The sequence below is a fragment of the Salvelinus fontinalis genome, chromosome 9 (genome assembly GCF_029448725.1).
Source record: "Salvelinus fontinalis isolate EN_2023a chromosome 9, ASM2944872v1, whole genome shotgun sequence".
Lineage (NCBI taxonomy): Eukaryota > Metazoa > Chordata > Actinopteri > Salmoniformes > Salmonidae > Salvelinus > Salvelinus fontinalis.
In genome coordinates this window covers 20,665,804-20,690,910 of record NC_074673.1, presented here as the reverse complement: position 1 = coordinate 20,690,910, position 25,107 = coordinate 20,665,804, and the positions used below count along the sequence as shown (strand labels likewise).

General features: G+C 43.8%; 3 protein-coding genes across 15 annotated transcripts in view; 2 read left to right on the top strand and 1 right to left on the bottom strand.

Moving 5' to 3' along the window:
* Nucleotides 1-3,642, top strand: part of c2cd5 (C2 calcium dependent domain containing 5) — a 55,794-nt gene extending 52,152 nt beyond the window's left edge. For all 12 annotated transcript variants that reach the window (XM_055933703.1, XM_055933700.1, XM_055933699.1 and 9 more), the window contains 3 exons: nt 262-458; nt 618-764; nt 2,234-3,642. In XM_055933703.1, the coding sequence (XP_055789678.1) occupies nt 262-458; nt 618-764; nt 2,234-2,359 (470 nt within the window). In that variant the 3' untranslated portion in view covers nt 2,360-3,642. The remainder of the gene's footprint in view (nt 1-261; nt 459-617; nt 765-2,233) is intronic.
* An 826-nt stretch (nt 3,643-4,468) lies between these two features.
* On the top strand, nt 4,469-21,326 carry lmf2a (lipase maturation factor 2a). 2 transcript variants are annotated; one of them, XM_055933697.1, is made up of 15 exons: nt 4,469-4,807; nt 9,372-9,488; nt 9,585-9,721; nt 9,809-9,837; nt 10,191-10,384; nt 10,636-10,814; nt 10,936-11,077; nt 11,194-11,319; nt 11,388-11,493; nt 11,629-11,725; nt 12,306-12,488; nt 12,636-12,804; nt 12,943-13,054; nt 17,499-17,607; nt 20,406-21,326. In XM_055933697.1, exons 1-15 carry the CDS (start codon nt 4,714-4,716, stop codon nt 20,847-20,849), a joined length of 2,238 nt encoding a protein of 745 aa, XP_055789672.1. In that variant the 5' UTR covers nt 4,469-4,713; the 3' UTR covers nt 20,850-21,326. The 2 variants fall into 2 exon arrangements, with proteins under 2 accessions (XP_055789672.1, XP_055789671.1); XM_055933696.1 differs by having other exon boundaries at nt 9,357-9,488.
* On the bottom strand, nt 21,000-24,129 carry miox (myo-inositol oxygenase). The gene is made up of 10 exons (XM_055933698.1): nt 24,041-24,129; nt 23,469-23,552; nt 23,290-23,370; nt 22,924-23,086; nt 22,777-22,844; nt 22,544-22,653; nt 22,273-22,340; nt 22,127-22,176; nt 21,878-21,990; nt 21,000-21,799 (listed from the first exon to the last, which is right to left on the bottom strand). Exons 1-10 carry the CDS (start codon nt 24,056-24,058, stop codon nt 21,691-21,693), a joined length of 864 nt encoding a protein of 287 aa, XP_055789673.1. The 5' UTR covers nt 24,059-24,129; the 3' UTR covers nt 21,000-21,690.
* Nucleotides 24,130-25,107: the final 978 nt, after the last annotated feature.

Here is a 25,107-nt window from a genome sequence, read left to right as displayed (position 1 = left end):
AAATTCATTAGATATCCCTAATTCAAAATGTGCATTTCCAAAGTTACCGGCTCTCATTTGGATCTGGCCTAAATTTAACCCGTTTGTAGTTTGCATTCAAACTCCACACACACACTCTATATCCATTTCCTCCAGCTCATAGCTCATCATATCCTCTGTTCTTTGTAGCACCATTTAAAGGCTGAGTCTGGTATCTCCATCCTTCCCTCTTTTTATCGCTCGCTCCCTTTCTCTCCCCCATTCTCTCTCCCCCTCCTCCAGTCTCGTCCTCAGAGCGCTGCAGTCCTCTCCCAGAGGTGCGGTCCCGGTCCCTACGCTCCACCAGGTCGTTGCCATGCGGTGCCCCTGTTACCGTGGTGAAGATGACTCCTCTGTCCTTTCTCCCCAGGACGCGCATCGTCAAATACTTGGGAATCATCAACATGTTCTTCATTAGAGAGACCACGTCACTACGAGAGGTACACACACACACGTTTGTGCAATAGATTCCTGCAGGTGTCATCAGAGATGAGTAGGAAATGATTACATGTCTTTCTGTGGTGTGCGTAGTCTGTTCCTCTGCTAGCTCATTGCAATGATTTCGCAAAGGTTAACATATTTACCTGTGTGTGTGTTAGGAGGGGGGTGTAAGTGGGTTCCTGCATTCCTTCATAGCGGAGGTGTTTGCCATGGTCCGTGCACATGTAGCAGCTCTGGGGGGCAACGCCGTAGTGTCATACAGCATGAAGGAGTGTGTCTTCATGGAAAACCCCAACAAGAACCAGGTACACACACACACTGTTAATTTGCTCTGTTAGTTAAAGAACTGGAGGCCTATAGTATTGTTCTGTTTGAACTACAATATTTTCTCAAAGAACCATCAGGTTAACCCCTTACACTCGTGGAACTTGACCTATGTGGTTTGGGCCAAATTGAAATGAACTATAATAAGCATAGGTTTTTCAAGCAGAAATTTGCTTCCTGCAACACAAACCCAAAAAGGTTCTGGGACACTGTAAAGTCCATGGAGAATAAGAACACCTCCTCCCAGCTGCCCACTGCACTGAAGATAGGAAACACTGTCACCACCGACAAATCCACTATAATTGAGAATTTCAATAAGCATTTTTCTACGGCTGGCCATGCTTTCCACCTGGCTACCCCTACCCCGGTCAACAGCACTGCACCCCCCACAGCTACTCGCCCAAGCCTTCCCCATTTCTCCTTCTCCCAAATCCAGTCAGCTGATGTTCTGAAAGAGCTACAAAATCTGGACCCCTACAAATCAGCCGGGCTAGATAATCTGGACCCTTTCTTTCTAAAATTATCTGCTGAAATTGTTGCCACCCCTATTACTAGCCTGTTCAACCTCTCTTTCGTGTCGTCTGAGATTCCCAAAGATTGGAAAGCAGCTGCGGTCATCCCCCTCTTCAAAGGGGGGAACACTCTTGACCCAAACTGCTACAGACCTATATCTATCCTACCCTGCCTTTCTAAGGTCTTTGAAAGCCAAGTCAACAAACAGATTACCGACCATTTCGAATAAAATATGATCTCACAGTGTTAGGCTTTCAAAAGGCACTTCAGACAAACAGATTGTAATTTTAGTGAGCATAGTATGGAGTCATGAGTGCATTCAAGTGCGTGTTCCGCGGCAAATTTTCTCCACAATATAACAAACATAGGTTCATTCTGTTCAGGACAACCCAGGGTATAAAGCATGTTTTCCTTGTAATTGGATCAAACATAACAATCACAAACGTTGATTGTGTAAATTAAATTAGTTTTCAAAAAGGAAATGTGAGGTGCATGGGTGTGTGGTTAGCTTGCATGACATCAGTGGTATTTATTATATTCCTCAACATCTCATCTTTTAGAACAAATCAACTCCTCTCGATTTACAGCATGTCCCTCACTCAGAGAACAGATGTGCAAAAGTAGCCCAGTTAGCAGGAGGGATGGGGAGCATGTTGTTTCACGTGATGCTCAAGTTTATAACGGCTGTCAGTCAAAACTCATACAGTGCTGTGAAGTGGATAACTGGAGCTCTGACGTCATGTATATCATGTTACTGTACAGCCACTGTGTTCCAATTTAGGCGCTTATCAATAACAAAACCTGACATTTTCAACCCGTGTACGGGATGACGGGCTGTGAGTGGAAAGGGCTACAGACCCTCATGTCTGTCTTCTCGTTCTATCTCGCCCTTCTCTCTCTCTCTTTCCCATTTCTCTCTCTCTCTGTCTCTCTCCAGGCTCAGTGTCTGATTAATGTTAGTGGTGATGCTGTCATCTTTGTCAGAGAATCAGACCAGGAGGCCATACCCCCTCTGATTGCGAGCGGACAGACCAGCACCACTGGGGCTGATGGGACCACATGACACTCACTCACGCACACACACACACTTGAGTCTAGCCATCCAAATAATTGTGATTTTTGTCTGCCATAAACAGACTAGTTGATGGAGAAATTGTCTCTTAATTGTCCATTAAGGCACTCTACATAAGCCATTTAAAGGCATTATGTCATGTCTGTCTGTCTTTGTCTGTCTGTTGGTGATATAATAGACATTCCAATACATGGTGAAGTTTTAGGCAGCTAAAAGACTGATTGCTCTCCATCCAGTCACTAGCCGGCCATTCTAAAGTGTACAGGGTAGTCATTAGTAGACAGCCATGAGTACCATACTCAGTACAGCAGCGTTTCCCAATAGGCAGCCCGTGGGCCAAATTCGACCCGTGTGGTTTTCTTTTGCCCACTCAAGATTTCGGCGCAAAAAAACATGGTTTTATATCATTTTTGTTCTTTGACATAAGACTGTAAAATCACCAGGAAATTAGCTCAAAGTGATTTTAATTTAGGAAATCTGTTTCCAAGTATTCCCACGCATAGCTATAGGCATATGTGATCGTATCCCAATTTAATCAAGGTGTGAAATTATTCTGTTTTTGTGAAATACTATATCTGTTTGGGATTCTTGCGGTCAATTTGCAGGGTACTAATTATTTATAACTATTTTCCGGATCCCCGACTATCTGCTCAAGGAAATGTAGGCCCACGACTTAGTAATTGGGGACCCCTGCAGTACAGGGTAGCCACTACTGAAGATGGCCATGGTAAAGAGAACTAAATTGAGTTTAATTGTGTCACTGTATGACAATGTTTTTGGCAAACATTCACACAAACATACACCCACCCCGTGGACAGCCTCCTGTCACACTCCTGGCTGTCCTGACTGCGGCCTCAACGGTGTCCATACTACTGAACTCTCCTGTTTTTAACAATCATGTAAATGCTGGGAAATAAACTTATTGCGATGACCTCTTTTTGTTCATAGTCTGGGTGCCACAATAACTTTTATTTGTGTAAATGTACTCTAAAATCTGATTTTAGTATTTTTATAAAGTAAGAGTATATTAGTGGTGTCTAATTTTGCATGTCTAATGAAGTCCTTGAAGTTTGATTCATTGTGTAAGAAGTAAGAGATGCGTTCTACTGTTAATGAATACAACCTGTTTCTCTTTCTCTGTAAGACTTGAATGTAAATACATATAGAGTGTGTTGCTTAGTGTCTAGCAGCATGTAACTACTATTGCCATGACTGTCAGCTTGTTGCCTGAGATAAACAGTACTGCACAATAAACTGAACTACAGTGAAAAACAGCCTGCCAATGTCTGGTCCTGTCTCTCGGTGCCTATTAATTATCTCCTGTTATAAATGGTTTTTACTGAAAGCATTTTCATGTCAAAGCCGATAAGATTGTTTTGAAACTGTGATTATGTACATGACAAGGAAAGATCAAGTTACACAGAGGTGCGTTCAGTTCGCTTAAACGTTTGCTACGTCGCGGAACGGTGTGTACTGAGCGACACGTTTCCTCAAAACGTATTGAACAGACTTTGACGTACGTTTGGTGGGTGAAGCTTGAAGTGGCCATGCTGACACGGTTCCCCAACGCCTCCGGTCCTCACTATCTGGGCAAGTGGCAAAGTAATAAACCCTGCCTATTTATCTAATTACATTTTAATATTGGCCCTAACCTTAAACACACTGCGAACCTAATGATTAACCCTAAATTATAACCAAACAATTTTCTGTTGTCGATATAGATAATGTTGACTACGCTGTGTCCACATTTAGTGGGAACCAACGATGTATATAAACCCTGGATTGCTAGTTGCTATGGATTGGGCAATGAGAGACTTTGTAGTCACTGGGTCAGCCATATTGGCACTCCCGGTAGAAGCAGTCCTTCAATTAAATCTTTCAAGGACAGAATTACACGTATTTGTTGGTGTAGTGGGGACAGTAACATTAGAGCTTTCAAAAATGTATACTTTGAGAAAAAATGTTTTTATATGTTTAGCTCACATAATGTCATGTGTAAGTATACTAAGGTGTCTGTAATAGAAAAAAATGTGGCAGAAATGTAGACATTGAATGCATTTCTATAGCTTCCAAAATATTATTTTGAATGGCGGAAGTGCCAAGATCAGATGGAAGTGCAGTGGCTTCAAAACAGCACTCCCGGGAAGTCTAGTGTATATAAACATAATTGGTGGGAACCCATGCCCACGCCTTTACCCCAATATCAACATTTTGATCCACCGATAGGGACTTGTCTCCAGGTTATGTGAAAATCCCACACCGATTTCCCGTTCCACTACAGTAGACTACTATCGCGTCCTGCAGAAACAGATAGAGATCCCAGGAAGGGCCTCCACACAGCAGACATGGGCTACATTACTCTGCCACGCCGCCTGTTCCTTTGGTGCATGGCTCTCATCTACATGGTAGCCTTCGTCTCCCTCTACCTGCAGATACCAGGTGAGATATCTAGTTAGCTGACCCATGTAGCTAGCTAGGATAGTTTCTTGACAGTTATGAGTGTTATGGTATGCTAGCAGCTGTTAGCCAGCTAGCTAGCTAGCCTCCTATAGTATTGTACTTGACTTTGAAGTCAAACATATTTCAAGTTTCATTGCTTTTTTGCATTGGGAACGTGTTCCCCTGTAGCTAGCTAGCTAGCTAGCTAAGGAACTTGTTACTCTGTTGCTAGTTAGTTTAGCTAAGTATTTTTTTAGCCAGATAACGGTAGACACTAATTCTATTTTATTATACTTAGCCCGACTTCTTTCTGTCTCTAGACACGGGCCACATATCTTTTAAGTAATTTTTTACTTTCCTGACCAAGGAAAACTTAGTTTTATATTGGATATTCGATATTCTCCATAATAGTTATTTAACCAAGTTTGCCATGACTATGACGATGGTATACTCTGAATCAGGCGGATAAAAAAAAAAAAAAGTGAAATCCGAAATCGTATTATGATCTTAAATAGCTCTTACACCAAGTGTTCCATGACTAAAATTATATATTCTGAATTGGAGGTGGATGGACAAAAAACAACGTTTTTTCTGGATGACTATGGAAATGATATATTCTGAATCTGGGGAAAATGGACAAAAATCTCCCAAAAACTGTGTGTAATTAAATCATTGAGTGGAACACATTCTATTTCAGTGACAGCAATATGGGAAGGAAGGGGAGAGGTTGTTCTTAGATTTAAAGAGTAATGGTGTTAAAAAGCTTAAATTAACTGCTGATATAATCTTTAGGGGATGTAGTATTTAATTATTAATTTTTTGAGAATTAGTAGGATTTACACCTTCCCTGTCTCTGGTCCACGCTTGAGTCAAATTGGTGGAGGTAATCCACCTTAAAGTTTGTTTCCAACCTTAATATAACATCCACAGAAGAGGAAGAATCCATTTTGCCTGTATCCCCCGGCGATTAAACGTAGACCGCATGAGAGGAATGTACCCTACGACAAGAGGCATAGACATTTCGTGAGGTAGCTCTACCAGCTTGAAAGTTGCAGTAGTAATTAGCATTCTTGAAAGTATGCAGATTGAAAGCATAAACAAAACTGCTGAAATTTCCTAAAATAATTAAGCTGTGGATTTTCTCCATCCTCCCCTGATTCTGAATATATAATTTTCATAGTCATGGCAGAGCTATTGAAGATTTAAATTCCAAATCTTATTATAAAAACAAAAAGTTAGTCAACAACACTTCAAATTACTGGATTTGTCTATTTTAGCCACTCCCGTTGCTGACAGGTGTGTAAAATCGAGCACACAGCCATTCAATCTCCATAGACAAACATTGGCAGTAGACTGTGGCACAGTCATAGGAGCTCCCCCAGTCAACTGTAAGTGCTGTTATTGTGGAGTGGAAACGTCTAGGAGCAACAACTGCTCAGCCGCGAAGTGGTAGGCCACACAAGCTCACAGAACGAGACCGCCGAGTGCTGAAGCACGTAGCGTATAGAAATTGTCTGTCTTCTGTTGCAACACTCGCTACCGAGTTACAAACTGCCCCTGTAAGAAACGTCAGCACGAAAACTGTTTGTCGGGAGCTTCATGAAATGGGTTTCCGTGGCCGAGCAGCACAAGTCTAAGATCACCATGCGCAATGGCAAGCGTTGGCTAGAGTGGCGTAAAGCTCGCCGCCATTGGACTCTGGAGCAGTGGAAACACGTTCTCTGGAGTGATGAATCACGCTTCACCATCTGGCAGTTGAATCTGGGATTGGCGGATGCCAGGAGAACAAATACCAGCTAAAATGTATTGTGTCAACTGTAATGTTCGATGGCGGACGAATAGTGGTCTGAGGCTATTTTTCATGGTTCGGGCTAGGCCTTTAGTGAAGGGAAATCTTAATGCTACAGCTATGGTTGCACATTTTGGGGAATATTCGGAGGTGGAAACTCTTTCCATGGAAATAACGGGAATATATGGGAATTAACGGAAATATATGCAAATTAATTTTAATACCATGTAGTTTTTTTGTGTTGGATATATTTACCATATCATATGGAGACATAATTGCAAATGATTAAATCCTTCCAATAGAGAGAGAGAAAAAAATATTTAGTTACGAATTGAACTTTAATTAAATGAGTTGACGCTTCACATTAGAGGTCGACCGATTAATCGGAATGGCCGATTAATCGGAATGGCTGATTTTCAAGTTTTCATAACAATCAGAAATCGGTATTTTTGTGCGTCGATTAAAAAATATATATTTTTTTTTTACACCTTTATTTAACTAGGCAAGTCAGTTAAGAACACATTCTTATTTTCAATGACGGCCTAGGAATATTCTGCCTCGTTCAGGGGCAGAACAACAGATTTTTAACCTTGTCAGCTCGGGGGATCCAATCTTGCAACCTTACAGTTAACTAGTCCAATGCTCTAACACCTGATGACATTGCACTCCACGAGGAGCCTGCCTGTTACGCGAATGCAGTAAGCTAAGGTAAATTGCTAGCTAGCGTTAAACTTATCTTATAAAAAAACAATCAATCAATGACTGACTGTCATTGCTCCAATGTGTACTTAACCATAAACATCAATGCCTTTCTTAAAATCAATACACAAGTATATATTTTTAAACCTGTATATTTAGCTAAAAGAAATCCAGGTAAGCAGGCAATATTAACCAGGTGAAATTGTGTCATTTCTCTTGCGTTCATTGCACGCAGAGTCAGGGTATATGCAACAGTTTGGGCCGCCTGGCTCCGCGAACTAATTTGCCAGAATTTTACGTAATTATGACATAACATTGAAGGTTGTGCAATGTAACAGGAATATTTAGACTCATGGATGCCACACGTTAGATAAAATACAGAACGGAATAAACGTTTTGTTTTCGAGGTGATAGTTTCCGGATTAGTCAAAGGTATATGGTTTAGAGAGAAATAGTCGACTCGTTATAATTCCTGTAATAACTTGCGGCTGAACTTGAAAGGGCTTCCTTCGTTATTTTACCGTTCATGTCTTCCATAGAGAATGTCTTGATCTACTTCAAATAAGGTCTGTGTTTCGCGGAGGAGCAGACTGACAGGGGACCATGCAGACAAGCTCTGCTTTCTGCACTACAAACCACAACTTCTTAACTGGGAATATTGAAGACCCATGAAAGCTGGTGGTTCGTTTTAACATATGTTCTCATGTTATTTGAGACTAAATTGATTTTATTTATGTATTATATTAAGTTAAAGTAAGTGTTCATTGTTCATTCAGTATTGTTGCAATTGTCATTATTACAAAAATGTGTGTGTGTGTGTATGAGATATATATACACTGCTCAAAAAAATAAAGGGAACACTTAAACAACACAATGTAACTCCAAGTCAATCACACTTATGTGAAATCAAACTGTCCACTTAGGAAGCAACACTGATTGACAATAAATTTCACATGCTGTTGTGCAAATGGAATAGACAAAAGGTGGAAATTATAGGCAATTAGCAAGACACCCCCCAAAACAGGAGTGATTCTGCAGGTGGTGACCACAGACCACTTCTCAGTTCCTATGCTTCCTGGCTGATGTTTTGGTCACTTTTGAATGCTGGCGGTGCTCTCACTCTAGTGGTAGCATGAGACGGAGTCTACAACCCACACAAGTGGCTCAGGTAGTGCAGTTCATCCAGGATGGCACATCAATGCGAACTGTGGCAAAAAGGTTTGCTGTGTCTGTCAGCGTAGTGTCCAGAGCATGCAGGCGCTACCAGGAGACAGGCTAGTACATCAGGAGACGTGGAGGAGGCCGTAGGAGGGCAACAACCCAGCAGCAGGACCGCTACCTCCGCCTTAGTGCAAGGAGGTGCACTGCCAGAGCCCTGCAAAATGACCTCCAGCAGGCCACAAATGTGCACAACAAAGGTTCACTGTTATAAGCTAACTTTTAGCTTGGAAGATGGAAAATTGGAACATTTCCAGAAAGTTTCCTAGCCTTTGCAACCCTAGCTGCAGCATAAAATTACATTCTAGACAATTCTGTGCTTCCAACTTTGTGGCAACAGTTTAGGAAGGGCCCTTTTTCAGCATGACAATGCCCCTGTGCACAAAGCAAGGTCTGCAAAAATGGTTTGTGAAGATTGGTGTGTTTGATGGGGTTAAGCCTTGATCTCAACCCCATTGAACACCTTTGGGATGAATTGGAGCGCTGACTGCAAGCCAGGCCTGATCGCCCAACAGCAATGCCCAACCTCACTAATGCTCTTGTGGCTGAATTGAAGCAAGTCCCCGCAGCAATGTTACAATATCTAGTGGAAAGCCTTCCCAGAAGAGTGGTGGCTGTTATAGCAGCAAAGGGGGGGACAAGCATACTTTTGGCCATGTAGTGTACTATCTTCATAGTCATGGTATACTTGGTTCAATAGCTATTGAGGAGAGGGAACCAAATGTCCAATATAATACAAATGTTATCTAGGTGTTCGGTTAGGCTAGATGGGGTTTTCCTCCTATGGAACTACATCCTAAAGTAAACCTCCAGTACAAGTGACTTCTTCTCCCTGTTGACAAGGTGTGTGTTTTCCAGGCCTGTATGGAAATGATGGCCTGTTACCAGCACGGTGGCAACTGCGGTACAGTGGTAAGGCTCTCTGGGAGCAGCTCCTCTCCTCTCCCACCTTACTGTGGCTCGCGCCACGTCTGGGTGAGTTCCTAAACAACATTTTAGCAATGTGTTGTGACTAACTGATCATTTGAATCATAAATCGAATAGATTCTAACAGTGTAAACTGTATTCTAGGTCTTGACACCCAGACTGCCATGGAGCTGCTCTGCCTGCTAGGGGCAGCACTGAGCCTGGCTGCTACAGTACTGGAATCACTCAGAGACAGCTTGGTGTTTCTATTTCTCTGGATCATGTACCTGTCAATGTACCAGGTCAGTTATACCACACACACATACACACTGCTGTAGCGGGAGCCAGTATACAGTACGCCTGATCTCTGACTCTGCCTGTTGTTCCAGGTGGGACAGGTCTTCCTCTACTTCCAGTGGTGAGTTGTGTGTGTGTGTTTGCCACACCCAGAGAGTGAATGCCACCCTGAGGTACCATGTTAATTAACACCCCAGTACTGCTGTTAGCGTGTGTATGAGACTGAGTAGTCTTGGCAGTCAGCTGATGTGTATGTGTGATTGGTGCTCCTACTGCTGTGCAACTGCATCTGTCAGGTGCCAGATTATAAACACTATAACACATTGATAACAACATCACCATAGTAGCATCATGATGAAAACACTACAACATTAGCCCTGTCTGGGCATGCTCAGTCTCTGGGTCCTAACACTCTCTCCACCTTGCTCATTCTCCCTCCCCTTCTCCTTTCCCTTTCTCTGTGACTGCATCCAGGGACTCTCTTCTCCTGGAGACTGGGTTCCTCTGTGTGCTCATCGCCCCGGTGACGTCTTTGCGGGGGTGGCGAGCGGGCAGGGAGCACGACCCTGTGACCTTCTGGTTGGTCCGTTGGCTGCTGTTCAGACTGATGTTCGCCTCCGGAGTCGTCAAACTCACCTCCCGCTGCCCTACCTGGTGGGGCCTCACAGGTAGCTGTGTGTGTGTGTTGCATAATTGCTCAAGCAGGTTACCTAACTCATCAGACGTTACTGCCGCTCAGACTGCTGTTACTGAGCGTCTTTCTCTCCCCCTGATGTACCACAGAGACCCAGTGTATCACACCGTCTCTGGCCTGTGTGTGCTTAACATGTATATCTCTCTCTAGCCCTAACATATCATTGAGGCCCAGTGTAGCTACTGTTGATGTGTGCCTCTAACATGTGGTGGTGTGTGTCTCTAGCGCTGACATATCACTACGAGACCCAGTGTATCCCTACACCCTTGGCCTGGTTTGCCCACCAGCTGCCCGTCTGGTGGCATAAGCTGTCTGTGGTAGCCACCTTCGCCATTGAGATCGCTGCTCCATTCCTCTTCCTCAGCCCTCTACGTCGACTTCGCCTCGGGGCCTTCTACATGCAGGTCAGATTAACTCTGTGTATGTTGTAGCATTTTGTCATCAACAGTTTGGGGACTTGGTCTGTCTCCCCCCTCTGGCGGTTAGGTGAAGTGCAGTGTTTTCTGTCACCCCTGTGGTATTTAGGTGGTACTGCAGGTGCTGATCATCCTGTCTGGAAACTATAACTTCTTCAACCTCCTGACTCTGACAATGTGTCTGTCTCTGCTGGACGACGAGCATATATACTTCTGGCTACGCAAGAAATACACTCCTAACCCTAACCAAGGTACACACACTCCGACACATACACACTGTGTAGGTAACTTGCATTGAGGACAGTCAGTCAGTTACTGGAGGCAGGATGTGACATGTACTCCCTGGTTCTGTCTCTGCTCCAATCAGGTTCCTTGTTGTGGTGGGCAGGGTTTGTGGTGGAGATTGCAGTCTGGGCTCTAATTGGCTTCGGAATGGTCACATGGTTTGACCTGCAGATCAACTGGGACAAGGGGACTGTCTCCTCCAGGACAGGTGCGTGTCAGATATCAGCTGTAGTAGATAATCATTGTTTTGACTCTTATTGCTGGTTATCTCCTCAGTGTTTACCTTCCACCAGTTTAACCAGTTCCTGAAGACTGTCACCTTCCCCTCGGTCTGGCTGGGAGTACTGTCTCTCACCTGGGAACTAGTCTCTTCCATGTTCAGGTAACACACACACACCTCTCTGGGAAAGTGGTATGTTTTGTGTGTTGTCTTGGTGTGTGTAGAGTGTTTCTTCTGGAGGCTTTGGGATACTGCTGTGTGTGTGTGTATTTACATGTGTGTCTGTGTGTTCTGTAGGTGTGCGTGTGTGGAAGGGTTCTTCAAGAGGTTTTTGGGTACAGTCCAGTGGACAGTGTTTGGTGCTGCTGCTGTCTCTATGTTTGCCATCAGTCTGGTGAGTAGAACACTCTAGAACATTGGTTCCCAACCCTTTTCGTTTACTGTTCCAACTGAATTTAGCTCTGCCTGGAGTATCCCTGAAGTACCCCTTCATGTGTGACTCATCTCGTGAGTCTTCTGAAGTACTCCCTATGAATAGGCCAAGTACCCCCAGGGTTCTTAGTACCCCTGGTTGGGAACCACTGATCTAGAGTAATGGTACCTGCTCTCAGTAAGGCATGTCATACTTTGTGTGTTCCAGCATGTTCTTGTTCACCTTCATAGAGTATGATTCTAACTGCAGTGTGTGTGTTTGTCCAGGTCCCATTCACCTTTATAGAGTATGATTCTAACAGCAGTGTGTGTGTTTGTCCAGGTCCCATTCACCTTCATAGAGTATGATTCTAACTGCAGTGTGTGTGTTTGTCCAGGTCCCATTCACCTTCATAGAGTATGATTCTAACTGCAGTGTGTGTGTTTGTCCAGGTCCCATTCACCTTTATAGAGTATGATTCTAACAGCAGTGTGTGTGTTTGTCCAGGTCCCATTCACCTTCATAGAGTATGATTCTAACAGCAGTGTGTGTGTTTGTCCAGGTCCCATTCACCTTCATAGAGTATGACAGTAACGCCAGTGTGTGGCCGGGGGTGCGTCAGGGTTATGATGCGGTCAGTCGTTACCAGCTGGTCAACTCCTACGGCCTGTTCAGACGCATGACTGGGGTGGGGGGGCGGCCCGAGGTGGTCATCGAGGGATCCATGGATAAAGTCACCTGGACGGTAGGGGTGTGTTTGTGTGGGAGAGGTGTATTTTTTGCCCGTTTGTAATGTTTCTGTAATCTGTTTTAAAGCGGAAGTTAACCAAGGCATCTTTTTCCCCCATCCAACTTTAATTGTCTCCATTGTCCTACCCTCTCCCTCCTCTAGGAGATAGAATTTATGTATAAGCCAGGGAACCTCAGTGCCCCTCCCTCGGTCATCACCCCTCATCAACCACGGCTGGACTGGCAGATGTGGTTTGCAGCCCTGGGAACACATACGCACTCTCCCTGGTTCACCAGCCTAATGTACAGACTGCTGCAGGGCAAGAGGGACGGTAGGGTGTACACACTTCTTCTTTTTGAGGTTAATGGCAGTGCATTACTGCCAATACAGCCACATTAACACAAACTGTATTGTATTTACTGTATTGTAAAATATCTTAACGTTTGCCCATCACTCTGTCTCTCTCCAGTGATTGAGCTCATCCAGTCAGATGTGTCTCAGTACCCGTTCCACCAGCAGCCTCCCACGTACCTCAGAGCTCACCGCTACAAATACTGGTTCACTAAAACACTAGCTGATGGGTTAGTACATACTCACTCTCACACACATACACACAGAGAACTGATGGGTTAGTACATACTCACTCTCACACACATACACACAGAGAACTGATGGGTTAGTACATACTCACTCTCACACACATACACACAGAGAACTGATGGGTTAGTACATACTCACTCTCTCACACACAGAGAACTGATGGGTGAGTACATACTCACTCTCACACACATACACACAGAGAACTGATGGGTGAGTACATACTCGCTCTCACACACATACACACAGAGAACTGATGGGTGAGTACATACTCACTCTCACACACATACACACAGAGAACTGATGGGTGAGTACATACTCACTCTCACACACATACACACAGAGAACTGATGGGTTAGTACATACTCACTCTCTCACACACAGAGGACTGATGGGTTAGCACATACTCACTCTCATACACACAGAGAACTGATGGGCTAGTACATACTCACTCTCACACACATACACACAGAGAACTGATGGGTTAGTACATACTCACTCTCATACACACAGAGAACTGATGGGTTAGTACATACTCACTCTCACACACATACACACAGAGAACTGATGGGTTAGTACATACTCACTCTCACACACATACACACAGAGAACTGATGGGTTAGTACATACTCACTCACTCTCACACACATACACACAGAGAACTGATGGGTTAGTACATACTCACTCTCACACACACACACACAGAGAACTGATGGGTTAGTACATACTCACTCTCACACACATACACACAGAGAACTGATGGGTTAGTACATACTCACTCTCACACACATACACACAGAGAACTGATGGGTTAGTACATACTCACTCTCACACACATACACACAGAGAACTGATGGGTTAGTACATACTCACTCTCACACACATACACACAGAGAACTGATGGGTTAGGTCATACTCACTCTCACACACATACACACAGAGAACTGATGGGTTAGGTCATACTCACTCTCACACACATACACACAGAGAACTGATGGGTTAGTACATACTCACTCTCACACACATACACACAGAGAACTGATGGGTTAGTACATACTCACTCTCACACACATACACACAGAGAACTGATGGGTTAGTACATACTCACTCACACACATACACACAGAGAACTGATGGGTTAGTACATACTCACTCTCACACACACACACAGAGAACTGATGGGTTAGTACATACTCACTCACACACATACACACAGAGAACTGATGGGTTAGTACATACTCACTCACACACACACACACACAGAGAACTGATGGGTTAGTACATACTCACTCTCACACACACAGAGAACTGATGGGTTAGTACATACTCACTCTCACACACACAGAGAACTGATGGGTTAGTACATACTCACACTCACACACACACACACAGAGAACTGATGGGTTAGTACATACTCACTCTCACACACATACACACAGAGAACTGATGGGTTAGTACATACTCACTCTCACACACATACACACAGAGAACTGATGGGTTAGTACATACTCACACTCACACACATACACACAGAGAACTGATGGGTTAGTACATACTCACTCTCACACACATACACACAGAGAACTGATGGGTTAGTACATACTCACTCTCACACACATACACACAGAGAACTGATGGGTTAGTACATACTCACTCTCACACACATACACACAGAGAACTGATGGGTTAGTACATACTCACTCTCTCAAGCACAGAGGACAGATGGGTTAGTACATACTCACTCTCATACACACAGAGAACTGATGGGTTAGTACATACTCACTCTCATACACACAGAGAACTGATGGGTGAGTACATACTCACTCTCACACACATACACACAGAGAACTGATGGGTAAGTACATACTCACTCTCACACACATACACACAGAGAACTGACGGGTTAGTACATACTCACTCTCACACACATACACACAGAGAACTGACGGGTTAGTACATACTCACTCTCACACACATACACACAGAGAACTGATGGGTTAGTACATACTCACTCTCACACACATGCACACAGAGAACTGATGGGTTAGTACATACTCACACTCACACACAGAGAACTGATGGGTTAGTACATACTCACACTCACACACAGAGAACTGATGGGTTAGTACATACTCACACTCACACACAGAGAACTGATGGGTTAGTACATACTCACTCTCACCCACATACACACAGAGAACTGATGGGTTAGTACATACTCACTCTCACACACATACACACAGAGAATTGATGGGTTAGTACATACTCACTCTCTCAAACACAGAGGACTGATGGGTTAGTACATACTCACTCTCATACACACAGAGAACTGATGGGTTAGTACATACTCACTCTCTCACACACAGAGGACTGATGGGTTAGTACATACTCACTCTCATACACACAGAGAACTGATGGGTTAGTACATACTCACTCTCACACACATACACACAGAGAACTGATGGGTTAGTACATACTCACTCTCACACACATACACACAGAGAACTGATGGGTGAGTACATACTCACTCTCACACACACACACACAGAGAACTGATAGGTTAGTACATACTCACTCTCACACACATACACACAGAGAACTGATGGGTGAGTGCATACTCACTCTCACACACACACACAGAGAACTGATGGGTGAGTACATACTCACTCTCACACACATACACACAGAGAACTGATGGGTTAGTACATACTCACTCACACACATGCACACAGAGAACTGATGGGTTAGTACATACTCACACTCACACACAGAGAACTGATGGGTTAGTACATACTCACACTCACACACAGAGAACTGATGGGTTAGTACATACTCACACTCACACACAGAGAACTGATGGGTTAGTACATACTCACTCTCACCCACATACACACAGAGAACTGATGGGTTAGTACATACTCACTCTCACACACATACACACAGAGAATTGATGGGTTAGTACATACTCACTCTCTCAAACACAGAGGACTGATGGGTTAGTACATACTCACTCTCATACACACAGAGAACTGATGGGTTAGTACATACTCACTCTCTCACACACAGAGGACTGATGGGTTAGTACATACTCACTCTCATACACACAGAGAACTGATGGGTTAGTACATACTCACTCTCACACACATACACACAGAGAACTGATGGGTTAGTACATACTCACTCTCACACACATACACACAGAGAACTGATGGGTGAGTACATACTCACTCTCACACACACACACACACAGAGAACTGATAGGTTAGTACATACTCACTCTCACACACATACACACAGAGAACTGATGGGTGAGTGCATACTCACTCTCACACACACACACAGAGAACTGATGGGTGAGTACATACTCACTCTCACACACATACACACAGAGAACTGATGGGTTAGTACATACTCACTCACACACATACACACAGAGAACTGATGGGTTAGTACATACTCACTCTCACACACATACACACAGAGAACTGATGGGTTAGTACATACTCACTCACACACACACACACAGAGAACTGATGGGTGAGTACATACTCACTCTCACACACATACACACAGAGAACTGATGGGTGAGTACATACTCACTCTCACACACATACACACAGAGAACTGGTGGGTTAGTACATACTCACTCACACACATACACACAGAGAACTGATGGGTGAGTACATACTCACTCTCACACACATACACACAGAGAACTGATGGGTTAGTACATACTCACTCTCTCACACACAGAGGACTGATGGGTTAGTACATACTCACTCTCATACACACAGAGAACTGATGGGTTAGTACATACTCACTCTCTCACACACAGAGGACTGATGGGTTAGTACATACTCACTCTCATACACACAGAGAACTGATGGGTGAGTACATACTCACTCTCACACACATACACACAGAGAACTGATGGGTTAGTACATACTCACTCTCACACACATACACACAGAGAACTGATGGGTGAGTACATACTCACTCTCACACACATACACACAGAGAACTGATGGGTTAGTACATACTCACTCTCACACACATACACACAGAGAACTGATGGGTTAGTACATACTCACTCTCATACACACAGAGAACTGATGGGTTAGTACATACTCACTCTCATACACACAGAGAACTGATGGGTTAGTACATACTCACTCTCACACACATACACACAGAGAACTGATGGGTGAGTACATACTCACTCTCACACACATACACACAGAGAACTGATGGGTTAGTACATACTCACTCTCACACACATACACACAGAGAACTGATAGGTGATGAGGTAGTTGATTCATATTGCACAGCAATAATCTGAATGTTGACATCTTTGAGGAAATGCAGAAATCATCAGTTAACATGCGCTAGTCAGTGTCACAGCTGACATATTTTATGTGTGTGTTGTAGGTCGTATCCTCAGCGCTGGTGGAGGAGGGTGTACATAGAGGAGTTCTATCCCACAGTGTATCTGGGCGACACCTTCCTGGAGAGCATGCTTAGCCAGCATGGACTCAAGGTACAGTGCATTTGGAAAGTATTCAGACCCCTTTACTTTTTCCACATTTTGTTACGTTACAGCTAGTGATGACATTTTTGGCCGATAATGATATCTGATATTTTCCTTGCCAAAGAAATCTATACCAATATTTCAAATTTTAGCGGGCTTTTAAGCATTTAAGTACAGTTAAATAGTTTAAACACACTGAGCACAAGGTTATTTGGTTGGAATTTACGTATATCCCCATTACCAGTAAAAATCAAAACCTATTGCTTTCAATTACTTGCTGTTTTGTTCATTTGTTCAGTCTCAACCAGAATTTCATCATACATGTCAAGCAGTGAAGTTAAAGCTCTGTCTTTCCATGCGTGGCATTTTCCTCGGTGCGCACTGTCACTGTCCGTTTCCATCCTGTCCAGCTGTCTGTAACATTTCGCGTAAACCCTCTTTCTTGTCTGCATCGAAGTAGAGGTCCTTGTACCTAGCATCAAGCATGGTGGCGACACAGTAGAGGCTCAGAGAGAATGCCACCGAATCGCTTGTTCAGTCTCTAGTAGAGTACTTTTCCAAGTTAACCCGACGGTCTGTGTTGGCATTTTTGTTGAGCAGGTGTTTCAACGCCATGACAGGGTATCACGTCTGCTGCAGACACAGTTGAGCTTATTTCTCCAGTCAGTTGTTCAAATGGAGCGAGGAGTGTTCGTTTCAAACATGTTCTCAAATGTCATTGAAATATCAGCAGCGGTATAAGAACCAGCACATTCTTGAGCATGCAATACGGCTTTCCTCAGTATCGAAATCCTCGTCGACCCACTGTGCTGTCAGACTCAGCATGCTCATGGGGCTGACATCACTGGTCCAAATGTCAGTCTTGAAGCTAGTAGCAAGTAGCTCATGGGTGTGTTTCAACAATACTATGTAACTCCGGTAGGGCAACATCTGAAAAATAGCACCTACTTGGTAGTGTGTACCGGTGCTCGACCAGTCGGCGAAAGCCAACATCATCCACAACAGAGAACGGTTGATTGTCAAGGGCCAGGAATTCCATTATCTTGCCGATAATGGGTTTTTCCTTTGAGTTGTCTCGCTGAAATTGTCTTACTCTTTCAAATGACTGATGGACTTGTTGACTGCCTCGATCCACACAGCAGACATTTTGGTCTAGATTAGGAATAAAAGTGTTGCACGTGTAGCGGATTGTAGTGTTGCATATCATCTACCTACGTTATATAGGTATGCACGTCAGCTTTGACATCGGTTTTGCACACCGGTGTTAAACTAGACATTGGGCCGATGTTGGCATTTTTAGCTAATATCGGCCGATTCCGATATGTTTACCGTTATATTGTGCATCCCTAGTTACAGGGATAAAACTGTTTTTTGGAAATGTTTTGCACATTTTATTAAAATACAAATCACATTTTACATAAGTATTCAGACCCTTTACTCAGTACTTTGTTGAAGCACCGTTGGCAGCGATTACAGCCTTTAGTCTTCTTGGGTATGACGCTACAAGTTTGGCACACCTGTATTTGGGGATTTTCTCCCCTCTCTGCAGATCCTTTCAAGCTCTGTCAGGTTAAATGGGGAGTGTCGCTGCACAGCTATTTTCAGGTCTCTCCAGAAATGTAAGATCGTGTTCAAGTCCGGGCTCTGGCTGAGCTATTCAAGGACGTTCAGAGACTTGTCCCGAAGCCACTACTGCATTGGCTTGGCTATGTGCTTAGGGTCATTGTCCTCTTGGAAGGTGAACCTTTGCCCCAGTCTGAGGTCCTGAGCTGGTTTTCATCAAGGATCTCTCTGTACTTTGCTCTGTTCATCTTTCCCTCGATACTGACTAGTCTCCCACTCCCTGCCGCTGAAAAACATCCCCACAGCATGATGCTGCCACCACCATGCTTCACCGTAGGGATGGTGCCAGGTTTCCTTCAGACGTAATGCTTGGCATTCAGGCCAAAGAGTTCAATCTTGGTTTTATCAGACCAGAAAATCTTGTGGCAAACTCCAAGCAGACTGTCATGTGCCTTTTTCGGAGTGGCTTCCGTCTGGCAACTTTACCATAAAGGCTTGTTTGGTGGAGTGCTGCAGAGATGGTTGTCCTTCTGGAAGGTTGTCCCATCTTTGTCAGAGTGACCATCGGGTTCTTGGTCACCTCCCTGACCAAGGCTCTTCTCCCTTGATTGCCCAGTTTGGCCAGGCGGCCAGCTCTAGGAAGAGTCTTGGTAGTTCCAAACTTCTTCCATTTAAGAATGATGGAGGCCACGATGTTCTAGGGGACCTTGAATGCTGCAGAAATGTTTTGGTACCCTTTTGCAGATCTGTGCCTCGACACAATCCTGTCTCGGAGCTCTACGGACAATTCCTTTGACCTCATGGCTTGGTTTTTGCTCTGACATGCACTGTCAACTGTGGCACATTGTATATAGACAGTTCTATACCTTTCCAAATTATCCAATCAATTGAATTTTCCACCGGTGGACTCCAATCAAGTTGTAGAAACATCTTAAGGGTGATCAATGGAAACAGGAGGCACCGGAGCACATTTTTTTAATCTCATAGCAAAGAGTCTGAATACTTTTATAAATAAATTGTTTCAGTTTTTATTCTCTAAAAACCTGTTTTCGCTTTGTCATTATGGGGTATTGTGTGTAGATTGAGGATTTTTATTTATTTAATCCATTTTAGAATAAACGTAACAAAATGTGCAAAAAGTCAATACTTTACGAATGCACTGTAACTACCCGTAGTTCTCAGCAAGCACTAAGTGTGTGAGTCCTGTATGTCCTTGTGTCTGACCCGTGTGTGTGTGTGTGTAGGATAAGTCCCTCCCTCGGCGTGTGTCTGAGGCAGCTGTGCCCCAGGTGGTGAAGTGGGTGCGCTCTCAGGTGAGGGGTGTGTCTGCCCCCCTGCTGCTCTGGAGCCTCCTCTTCTGCAGTGTCACCCTCTGTCTGCTCCGGGGACTGCAGCTGGAAGTTACACTCAAGACCAAACCTACTGCAGCCAAGGCTGAACCAAAACCAAAACCCACAGCTACACCCCACCAGCCTGATGCTAAGGAGGCCAATTCCAACGACAAAGATGGTCTAGGACAAAGACAGGAGGAGGAGGAGGAGCGGGAGGAGGTTGATGCAGAAGAGGATGATGCAGAAGAGGATGAGCGAAGGGGGGAAGACGAGGAGAGTGAAAGAGAAGAGAACGATGTATTAGATGAGGTGGAAGAAGAAGAGGATGGAGAAGAAGAGGAGGGGAGTGTTGACTGACTGTCTCAAGAAATAGTTTCCTCCTGACCCCTGAACATGGGATTTGGTAGCCCTCCCTTCCACTAACTCTGTGTCCTAGTGCTCAGGAGAAAGCTGCCTGTCTTGACTACCTGTCTGCCTTTCCCTAACAATAACTTTCTCACCAAAGAATTTCGTTGATGCTTTATTCTACATTTGACAATCACTTTATTTGAAATGAATAGACAAATGTTTCCAATTATCTATAGTATTATTACAACCAAGAGAAAATAACTTTTTTTGTCAGTGTCCTTGTAATTGTACATGTCTACGTGTGTGTGTGTTAAAGGGTGTTTGGTTTGCCACTGTGGTCCTTTGCTTTGCTACCAGATATAATGTACTGAATCACCAATTCTGCACTTTCCCGCCAAGCGTCTTTCCACGTTTGAAAAAACATCACATCCATGAATGGAAAATGTTAATGTTTTTGTATCATTTATAATAAAGATAGGAAATGTATCCATTTGGTTCTTCATTATTAGACAAATTCAAAATGATCTGACAGAGAATTGTAACCCATATGAATTGTAATCGGCATTCTAAGCAACAAACAACACTTTTAGAATGTTCTGTCATTAGAATATAATGTAGTTGACATACAGATGATGACAACATGGTAAAGGCTATCCAGGTCTGTTGAAGATAAAGCTAATAGTGTTACCCATATCTGAGGAGATGCCCTGGTGTTGCTGCTGGATATGATCTCTATGAAGGCGTGAGAGAGGGCGGAAAATAAATGAATTGTGATAGTTAATTGGTTTATGAAACATTTGAGGTGGGAGTAGGTGTGTGTGGCTGCCCCATCTGTCTGAGTGTGTGTGTGTCACCACTTCAGTACCCCAGGACAGTACTTGTCGATGAGAGACTGGTAGTATGGCTTCAACTTCTCTATGTCAGGCAGCTCAGTGGTCTTGGTGTAGAGGTCAAACTTACTGTAGGGGTCAAATGTTCGAGGTCAAACTGACTGCAGAGAGGGTAGAGAAAATATATTTGTGTGTGTTGATACGTACTTGAACTCGCGAACCCAGGGAATCATGCGCATGTCCTTGTCATCACAGAGGTGCATGTAGTCTCCATGGGAGTGCCAGGGGTAGAAGGAATGGAACCGGATCATATACAGACCCTAGAGAGGGAGAGCGGAGGAGTGAAGACTTTTAGGTGAGTTAACACTCTGAGCAGCAGTCTTAAACTAGAACCACTGAGTTTTTGTAAACCTGTATTCTCTTTGCTAATGTAGAACCTTAGACCCCCATTCTCACCTCTTCTGGGATGGTGCACTTGTTGAACTTCATGACCCTGTAGAGATACTCTGGAACAAACAACACAGACAGCAGTTCAGTAGTGTTACTGTGCAGGCCCATGTGCCTTACAGTGGTGACTGTGTGTATGTCTCTGTGTTACTCACCATCATGGCCCCAGGACATGAGCACATTGTCCAGCCCACAGTTTGGCTTATAGATCCCACACTCAGAACTAGAGCGGGGGAGGAGAAGAGAGGTGATCATCTGAATTAAGTATATAAGATGGCACATTAACTTTTTGTATATACGTGTCTGCTAAATGGCATAATGTGAACACTTCTCCAGGCTGGCTTATAGCCGACATGTTGTGCAGTGAATGATGTGGTTTGATAAGACTTTTTGATTAGATTGGTAAAAAGAGAAGTGTAACAGTACTTGTAAGCAGGGTTTTTGTCATCGGGGTTGTCCACGAAGGTACTGCCTCGAAACACAATGCCATTCTGGAACCTGCACCCCACTGGGAATGTGTCCCCCACTACAGCCCACTGCAGGACAAGGACACAGTGCAGTTAGCCTAGCGTTGCCTAACATTACAGGCCATTTTACCACTGCTGTTAGCGTAGCCAAGCATCACAACCTGTATCAGGGTAACATTGAGAGGCATTCACCTGGGGTTCCCCTGACAGAGCCATGATCTTCCCAATGTCATGGATCAGCCCCACCAACTGGAACCAGTCTGGAGAGGGAGGAGAGATAAGGATTAGAGTTGTGAACCATGTGTGCATGCGTGCTTGTGTGTGTGTGCGTGTGTTTGCCTTCGTGGGGGTGTTCCCTGCGGATGCCCTCAGCGGTCTGAAAGGCGTGGTATGAGTTGGGGAAGTCGACGTCGGGGTCGGACTCATCAACCAGCTGGTCCAGAGATATGACGGCTTCCATCACCTCCATCTGGGCATGCGCACAACCTGACCACTCAGAGTGCTGCAGAGGAGAGGAGGAGTGGGGAAGGTTAATGAGTGGTATGTTCATGTTATCTGCAACATTAGACGAAATTACATAACATCTTACATCTTAACAGTCACAGTTACACTCCTCGTTAAACATTACAGGTTGGTTTAGCCTGCTCTACTGAAACACACACACAGTTGTTTGCATTTGCGCTGAACCTGTCTTGACAGACTCACCTTCTGCTTGACAAAGTCCAGGGTCTGGTTGGTGTGCATCAGCTTGTATGTGTTATACACACGATCAATCAGACTCCCGCTCTGTTACATACACACATTACAGATGTGTTGTGATTACCAGCCTTAAAACAGTAATATTATGTCGCAACCATGGTAAAAAAACATACTCCTTTGCTGACCTCAAAATTCCTGTATTCTGTCTTGTCCTTGTCTTTCTGCTCCAGGTCTAAGATGGGGCGGTATGCTAGAGATGGGTCTGGACCCTGAAACAGATAGACAGAGGGACAGACAAAGAAAGTAAAGTACACATTTTAAAATGGCGAATGTGATAGAAAACACAATACGCTTCAAATAGAAATATTAGACCTACAAAGTTTTAACCTGTAGCAGTAGATCACACAAAATATTATTTGATTATCAGATGCATAATGACACCAAGTTAAACTTATGATAGACAGACACATACAGACAGACACATTAGACAGACACCTTTGCTACAACAATCCTGCAGAAACAGGCATTGTGTGGGTTATATTAATTATATTATATTAATATTGTAGGCCTTGATGCATTTTTTGTAAGGGAAAATCAGGTCTGAAATGTCAGTGTAAATTAAAAACTTCAGAAGCCTTTTAAACCTTTACATTTCCTGCATTACAGAAAAGTTTTACTGCAACAGGCTGATCAAGTGAAGATCCTACATCTGTAATAGCTAAATATATTTTTTCTACTTTTCTACAGTCATACGTACAATATTGACGACCCTCATGGTGAGGTCAGTCCGTCAGTCCGTCCGGGTATGAATAGGTATGGGTCTGCTGGCTCCTCTAAAGTGCAGCCCCAGACCCTGTCCTGTATATACCCCTCTGGTTTATACAACACTTATGTCATACACCCTCACAGCATACAGGTAGTGATAGTTTAACTCAGCCCCCACTGAGATAACGACTAACGGGGTTCATCTGGCTGGACTACTCTGTGTGTACGTGTGTGTGAGCGTGTTTGTTTTCCTTCAGAGAACAGTGAGTCTTTAACTATGATCAGCAGGTATCTGGTTTGGGCTGGTCTTGAGAGTTGTGTTTGTGTGCGTATTTGTCTCTGTGTTATTTATTATAATTTTTTTTATCTCTTATTTAACTAGGCAAGTCAGTTAAGAACAAATTCTTATTTACAATGACGGCGTACCCCGGCCAAACCCGGACGATGCTGGGCCAATTGTGCGCCGCACTATGGGACTGCCAATCACGACCGTTTGTGATACAGCCTGGCCTGGACTCGAACAAGGGTCTGTAGTGATGCCTCTAGCACTGAGGTGCCGTGCCTTAGACCTCTGCACCACTCGGGAGCCCCTGTTGAGTGATGGAATGTCTGGCTTTTTTCCAACAGAACAAACAACAAAACAAACAGAATAAAAACATACATTTTTTATGCTTGAAAAAGAGGAATGGAGAGAGAACCAGAGGTGAAGGTCATGCGAAGAGACAGTGAATGCCTGCTTGAACTGTATTACCCCATGTAACGTGAGGTTACCAAATCATTCTACATTCAGTGTTGGGAAGCTACTCTGAAAATATTATTTACGAATCTACCAATTACTTCACACTTGGAAGAAATTACGCTATACTAAATCTACCCTTAAGATATCAAATCAAATTTTATTGGTCACATATACATGGTTAGCAGATGTTAATGTGAGTGTAGCGAAATGCTTGTGCTTCTAGTTTTGACAGTGCCGTAATATCTAACAAGTAATCTAACAATTCCACAACAACTACCTAGTACACAAAATCTAAAGCGATGGAATAAGAACATGTATGT

Bases quoted from the DNA above. Each gene is read 5' to 3' on its own strand.
- miox (XM_055933698.1), bottom strand. The intron at 22,654-22,776 runs GTGAATGCCTCT...CTTGTCCTGCAG, and splicing joins CTCTGTCAGGGGAACCCCAG to TGGGCTGTAGTGGGGGACAC. The intron at 21,991-22,126 runs GTGAGAATGGGG...CTCCCTCTCTAG, and splicing joins AGTGCACCATCCCAGAAGAG to GGTCTGTATATGATCCGGTT.
- lmf2a (XM_055933696.1), top strand. From the start codon at position 4,714: ATGGGCTACATTACTCTGCCACGCCGCCTGTTCCTTTGGTGCATGGCT. The intron at 11,320-11,387 runs GTGCGTGTCAGA...TTATCTCCTCAG, and splicing joins GACTGTCTCCTCCAGGACAG to TGTTTACCTTCCACCAGTTT. The intron at 12,489-12,635 runs GTAGGGGTGTGT...TCCCTCCTCTAG, and splicing joins TGGATAAAGTCACCTGGACG to GAGATAGAATTTATGTATAA.